Raw genomic sequence first — 9,435 nt, forward strand, 5'->3', positions numbered from 1 at the left:
TTTTTCCTAATGTGTAGAGGTGGAAGCTGAGACTCAGACTTTTTCAACTTTACTCTGCTAGTAAATTTCTGCTATCTGGGACATGAACCTGATATTCCTAGGCTGTCACTCTGTCAAAAAAAAAAAAAAAAAAAAAAAAAAGCAGGAGTTTGTACAGAGTGATAATTTCAATAAAATATCACATCTGTTACAAGATTTCTGGTAGAGGAATTTCTGGCTTGAAAGAACAAAAGGAGCTTTCTTGAAGGGCAATGACATTGGAGCTGGATTTCTTTTTTCTTTTTTTTTTTGGAGACAGAGTCTGGCTCTGTGGCCCAGGCTGGAGTGCAGTGGCGCGATCTTGGCTCACTGCAAGCTCCGCCTCCCGGGTTTACGCCATTCTCCTGCCTCAGCCTCCCGAGTAGCTGGGACTACAGGCGTCCACCACTACATCCGGCTAATTTTTTGTATTTTTTTAGTAGAGACGGGGTTTCACCATGTTAGCCAGGATGGTCTCAATCTCCTGACCTTGTGATCCGCCCGTCTCAGCCTCCCAAAGTGCTGGGATTACAGGCTGAGGCACCGCGCCCGGCCTAGGGCTGGATTTCTAAGTGTTTCCCACTTGGTCATTCCAGTATCCAATGTATAATCTCACAGTGGCTATGAGGAGATTCTCTTGCTGAAGAGTTTCCGCAGGGCCGCCTTCATGTCCCGATTTCTCAGACTATAGATGAACGGATTTAATGCTGGGGTCACTGCCACATACATCACAGTGATCACTGCATCTTTTGGGCTGTAACTGGTCAGAGGGCGCAAATACATGCCCATCGTTGTACCATAATATAAAAAAACAACCGTGAGGTGGGAGCCACAGGTGGAGAAGGCTTTAGATAGACTCTTGGTGGAAGGAACCTGGAAGACTGTGGAGAAGACTCGAACATAGGAGACAATGATGCATAGCAATGGCACAGAGAAAACGCCGACCCTACGTACATCATCTTCACATTAAAGCGGATGTCAGAACAGGACAACTTCAGCAAGGGGGTAATGTCACAGTAGAAGTTGGCCACTTCCTGGTTGCCACAGAAGGACAGACTAGCTGTGAGCAGAGTGTGGGGGAGGCCATTGGCATTCCCAATCACCCAAGACCCAACAACTAGCAGGACACAAGACCGTGGACTCATAATTGTTGTGTAGTGAAGTGGGCGGCTGATGGCCACAGCTCGATCATATGCCATTGCAGCCAAGGTATAGCTGTCTGCATTCGCCAAGGCTATCATGAAATACATCTGCGTCAGGCATCCCCCAAAGGAGATGGACTTGCTGCCCAAGAGATGGTTGACCAGTATCTTAGGGATGCTTACAGATGAGGAGAATATGTCAACCAAGGAGAGGTTGACGAGGAAAAAATACATGGGGTTGTGAAGGCGAATGTCAGCCTGAATGGCCAAGATGATGAGCAGGTTTCCAGTCAGTGAGATGGGGTAAATGCACAAAAAAATCACAAAGAAGACATTATTCTGTTCATGCTGACCGGTAACTCCCAGGAGAATAAAATCCAGATGAGAGGATTGATTTTCTTTCTTCATGGCTTCTTCGGCATGAAAAGGGAGAGGAGCCCAGAATTATTAGTGCAGTTAGTGTGTGTTATGGTCCTCCTTATCTATCATTTAAAATTTTAATTTACAAATTCACCCGCTGTCAAACTTACCTACCACTGTTGATTAGCTATGGCTATACCTGGTTTTTACATTCATAAATAGAGCCAGCACTTTTGGGTAAAATCTCAATGGTCAATGGGACTAATTATCATTCACCTCCTGGACACTGATGTCTAAGAAGTCAGCAATCTGTGAAGTAAAGATGGTTATCCTTCCAAATTTAGCACCATGACCTTAATATCTATAATCATATAACAACCTAATTTCATGTTTCATGTCTTAGATTTTTTTTGACTGTGCAGAGAAATAACAAATATGTGAAAATACAGTTATTCATCCACTTATTTAACATATAAGACATAGCATCTGTTCTCAAGGACCTTATAATTTACTAGGAAAGCCAGACTCACACAATAATTTTATTATGCATGGTAAGGAAAGGATAGCCTCTTGGAGTCTTTGTAAAAAAAAAAAACACAAAAAAAACTCCAGGGCAAAGGATGTGTCATACAAGGAGTGCAGTGAACAATTTAAAGTTGTTCCTCCAACCAGTCTCGGGGTGAGCCCAGAGCCCAGGAAGTAAGAGGTGTCTACACTGCCATCAGATTCTAAAGCAGAAAAACAACTGGCATTAGGTCCTAGAAAAACAAGCTCAGTGAACTTACCCCACAGGTGTTTGATTCTCAAAGCAGATCTTCCCTATCTTTTTGACAGGTTTTCTGTCTTTTCAAAACCCTTAACTATACCTGATCACAGTGCTTTTTCCATTGGCCTTTGTCTTGGTTCATTTTGTGTTGCTCTAACAAAATACTTGAGACTGGGTAATAGATAAGAAAAGAGGTTTAATTATCTCATGGATCTGTAGGCTGGGACGTTCAAAAGCGTGGCCCCGGCTTCTGGCAAGGGCTTTCCTGCTGCATCCATCATAACCTGTGGGAGGTCAAAAGGGAAGTGGATACGGGAAGAGAGAAAACCCGAGAAGTGTACTGGTTTATCACAACCCACTCTTGCGGGAACATTCCCTTGAAGACTAATCCAGTCTTGAGAGAATGAGAACTCACTTACTACCGTGAGAACAGCACCAGACCACTCATGAGGGATCCACCCCCATGACTCAAATGCTTCCCACTGGGCTCCACCTCCCAACACCTCCCACACTGGGGATCACATTTCAACATGAGTTTTGGTGAGGACAAACTCAGTCCATAGCAGTCTTCTCTTCCTCCTCTTCCTTATCTCTTTTTGTAATAATCCAAGTCCACAGTGGATTCAACTATTCTTCAGTAAACTGTCATGTCTATATCTGTGGTCTCAATCTCTTTTTCCCTTATTTCCATATTCAGTCATCCTGCTGACATGTCTGACCAAACCCCACACTCTGCACTTTCAACCTAAGTAGTTTGCAAGATGTTTTTGAAGAGGAAAATCAGAACTTGTTTATGTTTATGTCTTCCAAATTGATTTTTGTACAATATTTATTTTGTGCACCAATTAATTTGCACTCAATTGTTGAGTTGAACCCAGGTTTATTTCATGGTTCCCCGCATGTGGGATTCTCACAGAAATATTCATCCAGTTTATCTGCTACCCGTACATCTGACCTGATTGAATCTTCACTTGAAAAAATTCTTATATCACTCAACTTTTCTCTTACCCTCACTAGTTTAGCTTAGACCATCATCATTTTCAACTTCAATATTGTAGTAGTCCCTTAACTGCTTCACTACAGTTCCTTCTTCTTTGATCCATCTTGCATTTTGAGATCATACTAATTGTTGCAGAGACTACAAGCTGCTCACCTAAATCTGTGTTGCTGTCTTCTTCCTGGACACTCAATTAGACTGCATTTCTCTGCCTCCCTTGCAAGGAGGTGTGGTAAGGTAACTGTGTTCTACTCATCGGTTGCAGTTCTCGGCTCCTCTGTACCCTTTCTCTCCTTGTGCCGACTGAATGAAAATGGTGAAGAGGCTGAATGTGATGATGGAGTTGTGTGGTGAAATGAGCCTGTGTCCCCAGTTCTCTCCATCCAGGAGAGCCACTCTCGACCAAGAAGACCCACTATGACTGTTAGACAAAAATACATTCTTATTTGTTTAAATAATTACTCTTATTTGTTTTAAACAGTTCCTTCCTTCCTTCCTTCCTTCCTTCCTTCCTTCCTTCCTTCCTTCCTTCCTTCCTTCCTTCCTTCCTTCCTTCCCTCCCTCCCTCCCTCCCTCCCTCCTTCCTTCTTTTCTTTCTTTCTCTCTCTCTCTCTTTTCTCACTCTGTCACCAGGGTGCACTGGCGTGATCTCAGCTCACGGCAACCTCCACCTCCCGGGTTCAAGCAGTTCTCCTGCCTCAGCCTCCCGAGTAGCTGAGACTACAGGCCCCTGCCACCACGCCTGGCTAATTGTTGTATTTTTAGTACAGACGGGGTTTCACCATATTGGCCAGGTTGGTCTCGGACTCCCGTCCTTGTGATCCGCCTGCCTCGGTCTCCCAAAGTTCTGAGATTACAGGCAAGAGCCGCTGTGCCCCGCCTAAACATTTTCTGATGTATTTGTTACTGTAGTCCAACATATCCTAAGGAGCTCAATAATTTTTTTCTTAAAAGACTTATGCTCAATAGTTAATCTGATCTATAGTTAATTCAATCATCAGTTCCTGGTGTCTCATATAGTATACATGTGAATTACATGCTAAGCCCTGGGCATGCACGTCTAATTATCTTATCCCCAAACATGATGTACTCTTTCATCTTTGCACCAAAGTCAGTTGGCTTTCTGTCTTGAAGTGCCCTTTCTTGTCGTCACACAGAATCGTAATACCTCAGGTTTCAAAGGACTCAGTAATTTTGGAGGTCTCAGAGACATTAGCTCGTATGATACACAGGTAAGATTTCAGACAGAGGAGAACTCTGGGCAACATGGCATAGCAAACTCATGTTGACAGGTCCTGTTTCTATTAAAACATAAACATTCTAGATAAATTATAATTTTTTTAAAATGTAGCTAAGCCTAAGAGAAAACTCAGAGGAGGGGTTTTAGGCTATAACTGATGCCTAAAACACCTTTGGTGTTTTGAACCAGGAATTTGGCCCCCAGGGACGGAGTCTGTGCCTTTATTTCCTTTTTGGTACAGGAGATGCCGTCACAGGTCTGCAGAAGCAGGAAGCTTGAGTCTGCTTAAAATACTTAAAATACTGTCCTATATTTGAAAGGATCATTGTAAGAAAATTTTGCCCCATGAGAATTGGAAAGGAAATAGAGAAAGTTCACAGAAAATGTGGTTGTCTACAAATAAAATCAAAGAGAATCAATAGATACACTAAGAGATTTCAGAAAGCTTGTTAAATATAAATCATTTAAAATAATCAAGGCTGTTTCTGTATTTAGGTAAAAATAACTTAGAAAATATAATTTGAAAAAAATCCCTATTCAGAAAGCAACAGAAATTTTAGGGAATCTAGAATAATTCTAACAAAAGAAGCCCAAGACTGTTAATCAAATATTACAAACCTTTACTTAAGGAGAAAAAAAGAATATCTAAAAACGTGGAGATGAAAGCACTAGTGAGGGAAAAACTCAATGTGGTAAAAATGTCAATTCTTCCCCAGTTAATCTATAAATTTGGTGCAATCTAATCAACATACCACAGGTTTATTTTAAAGATGGAACTTACCAAACTATCCTAAAATTGATGTAAACAAATAAAGAGCCAAGAAGTCTAAGTCCATTTGAGGAAAAGCATGAGGAGAAAAAAATTTACTTTTTCAGGGATTAAAATGAATTACTATGTTCTCGGAAATAAGTTCTAGTATTTGATAGTACAGTAGGGAAATTAAGAGTTAACAATAATGTATTATTTCAAAGGAGCTAGAAGAGAAGAATATGATGTTCCCAACACAAATGCCAAATGTTCGAGACAATGGATATCTCAGTTTCCCCAATAAGAGCATTACATGTGGTATAGAGGTATCAAAATATCACAGGTACCCCCCAAATATGTACGACTATTATATATCAATTAAATGGGAACAAGTTAACAATGGAAAAAAATAAAGTATATATATTCCTTAAAAATGAATTACTGTGGTAGTTCAAGCATTTGAGTAGTTCCGGTGTAGGGACTGCAAATGAAATCTATGTAACAGACTGGAGAGCTCAGAACAGACATTGCACCAAGCGATTTATTAGACACTGGTGTATGACATGAGTTGGTTTAGAATACTGTAGGCAGAGAAAGGATGGACTGGCTTTAGCTAAGAGTGCTGGAACAACGGGATACCCATTTATTTAAAAAATGCAGAAAAATAATTCCCAAGGGATTAATTGTAAGAGCAAAGCTTCCAAATTTTAGAAGAAAAAAGAGAAAATATATTTGTGATAGAATTTATTTCTTAGGGCACATAAAACATGAAAGAGAATATTGTAAAATTTGACTACATTAAAAACGGAAAACATTTGGTAAAAAGCATACCATAAGGAGGGGGGAAGATGAACCGTGAACTGAAAGAGGTATTTGCTGAACACGTAATGAAAAAGGAATTCACATTCAGAATATGTAAGAGTCCTATACACCAATAAGAATAATTTTTAAAATTGTTGTAGAGACAGGGTCATGCTGTGTTCCCCAAGCTGATCTTGACCTCCTGGTCTCAAGTGACCCTCCCACCCCAGCCTCTCAAAGAGTTAGGACTACAGGTATGGGCCACCACGTCTGACCTCATTTCATAAAAAATAATGTGATTGAAGAAAGTAAGTTACTGGAAGATATATACTATATCATATAGTATGTGTACATTTTAATGGATAAAATAATGCATGTGTATGTAGTCAAAGTATAAATCCTGACTGGGAGTATACTACCAACTCTAGAATTGCAGTTGTGTCTGGAGGTAAATGGGAAAAAAATAGATTTGGGATGGAAACAAAAGGAATCTCAAAAGGATCTGTAGTATTTATTTATTTAAAACACTTGGAGTAATTAAAACCACATTCTTATATTTGTTAAATCTAGATAATAAATTGTTGTTATATTATTCTCTTTGTTTTTCTGATGTTTTAATCATAGTATTATAATACATTTAATAATTTAAGGTAAAGATTTCATATATTAGATAATAATTGGATCCATAGTGTGTCCATGGCACTGGGAAAAGGTTGAGAATAAATGGGGAGAAAAAAATGTATTTACATGCTCAGCCAGGCTTATTAGTAGAGATATTTGCTTACTGACCCCAAAATTAAGTTTAGAAAATGCAAGTGATGGTGTCTGTCTCTTTAAAACAATTCTTTGTTTCCTCATCACCTCATGGATGAGGTCTCAGTTTCTTACGGTGCCTTACAATCCTGGAAGAGGGGTCTTGATTCAGACCCCAGGCGAGGATTCTTAGATCTCGCCCAGGACGGAATTCCAGGTGAATCGGAGAGTGCAGTCAGAAGCGGTAGTCTCTAGAAAGCTACTCTGTTACAGGGTAGGGCATCCTCAGAAACTAAGCAGAGGAATGCATAGGCTTTGTGATAAGTCGTTTTTATATAGGGGTCTTGTTTATGTCAAGACTAAACTAAGCTGTAATAATGTGCGGGTTGGCTGATGGTACGACAAAAGTTATTATTTTATTGATTTAAAGAGAACTATCTTCGATATTCTGCTGTGTGAGTACATCAAAGCATAATTTTTTTTTTTACCACTCACATTTATTAAAATGAAAACTTCCTCATATATTGAGCAAAAGTGTGGGTGTATTCTCATACATTGTGATGAGAATATAATTAGAGATTTAGAGGACATTCTTTTTGGTATCCATTTTCAAAACTGTACATGTTCTACAACCCAAAAAGTCTTCTTTTAAATGTGTATTGTACAGAACACTAAAAACTGTTCTGAAACATATATAGAGTGATATGGTTTGGCTTACAATTTTCTTGAAAGCATGTCTTGTTATAGGTATTGGGACAGCTGGACTTTTTGCTGTTGTGGAGTGTGTCCTTGCAGGTATCCTTAGGCTGTTTACTTACCTATAAATGTCTTACGACCATGGGTGGTGATTGGCAAGGAATGTGCCTTGTTAGTTTCAAGATGGGGCTATACTTAAAATGGCATTACTTTGTGTCTCCCAGGCTCCTGCTTCCCTAGCACTATCATTGAGAAAAACTCAGGGACAAATTGTTCACTAATGATGGTAATTTTAGATAGAAATATGTTATTTTTTTATATATATATATATATTCAGTAATGAGGGTAATTTTAGATAGACATATGTTATATATATTTAAATATATATATGCATATATATTTAAATATATTTAAATTTATGTGTATAAATATATATTTTTATATATTTAAATTTTTATATATAAATACATATATTTAAATTTATATATTATATATAAATTTAATATACAAATATATATTTATATATTTGTATATTATATATGTATATGTATATATAATATATATAAAATATACAAATATATAAATACATATTTATATTTATAAATATATATAAATAATATATAAATAATAATTTTAATATATATATTTATAAATATATTTATATATTTTAATATATAAATATATGTATTTATAAATAATAAATATATATAAATTTATAAATATATATTTGTATAATATATAATATATATAATATATATGTATATGTATATATGTATAAATATATATTTATAATTATATAATATATTAATATATAAATATATATTATATGTAAATATATATTTATACATTATATAATTATATATTATAATAAATATTATATAAATTTATATTATATATTTATATTATATAATTTATATTATACATTTAAATATATATAAATTTAAATATATAAATATATATATATATTTAAATATGTATATATATTTGTTTTGAGACTGAGTCTCACTCTGTTGCCCAGGCTGGAGTACAGTGGCATGATCTCAGCTCACTGCAACCTCCCCCTCCCGGGTTCAAGCCATTCTTCTGCCTCAGCCTCTCAAGTAGCTGAGACTACAGGTGCACACCACCACGCCCAGCTAATTTTTTCTATTTTTAGTAGAGACAGGGTTTCACCATGTTGGCCAGGATGGTCTTGATCTCTTGACCTCGTGATTTGCCCGCCACAGCCTCCCAAAGTGCTGGGATTACAGGCGCGAGCCACCACACATGGCCAGAAATGCATTACACATCTTTATCAGGAGCCAAGGATACAGGGAAGGCAGCAGAAAGAATTCAGTCAGGAAACGAAATTTGGGGTTAAATTATGAAGGGTTTTGACCAACACAAGGAATTTGTACTTTCGTCATTAGGTCCCTTTAGGTTTAATGTAAACATGGGTATTGGGCCCATACATTAGATACCTGATCAATAGGGCAACATTTTGGAGTGACAGTCTGGGGCAAGGACAACCAGAAGCCAATAAAATAAAAAAAAATTAAAGAATGTAAGAGAAATAGCACCAGAAAAGGAGACGAGGTTGATATAATTAATCACGGTGGGCTCTAAAGCAACACCAGAGGAAAGTTTACTGAGTACATGGGCTCGATGACAGACATCTGCAGGGCTGGATGTTAATGACAGAGCAGGAGCATCTCAGACAAACCCCACCACTTTAAGTTTCAGCTGCCTTTCTAGCCTCATGCATTTCAAAGAAATCACTTCTCTTCTAACAACAAGCAGCCAGAAAGAGCAGACAGTGAAACACAGATGAGACAGCTTGGGCACAGAGGGAGGTGGGGGGGAAAGTCTCTTGGGTAACTGGCAAACTTCACCCTCATACAATGGGCCCCAGTAAAACAGTGGGCCTTAAATAGC

At 37.8% G+C, this 9,435-nt stretch overlaps 1 protein-coding gene across 1 annotated transcript; it reads right to left on the minus strand.

Annotated features, from left to right (window-relative positions):
• Positions 1–639: 639 nt before the first annotated feature.
• Positions 640–1,568, minus strand: LOC100429763 (olfactory receptor 1A2). The gene is given in 2 exon segments (XM_015118275.3): positions 640–962; positions 965–1,568. Coding segments are annotated over 2 exon segments (927 nt in total).
• Between the last annotated feature and the right edge of the window lie 7,867 nt (positions 1,569–9,435).

Source organism: Macaca mulatta, chromosome 16 (genome assembly GCF_049350105.2).
Source record: "Macaca mulatta isolate MMU2019108-1 chromosome 16, T2T-MMU8v2.0, whole genome shotgun sequence".
NCBI lineage: Eukaryota > Metazoa > Chordata > Mammalia > Primates > Cercopithecidae > Macaca > Macaca mulatta.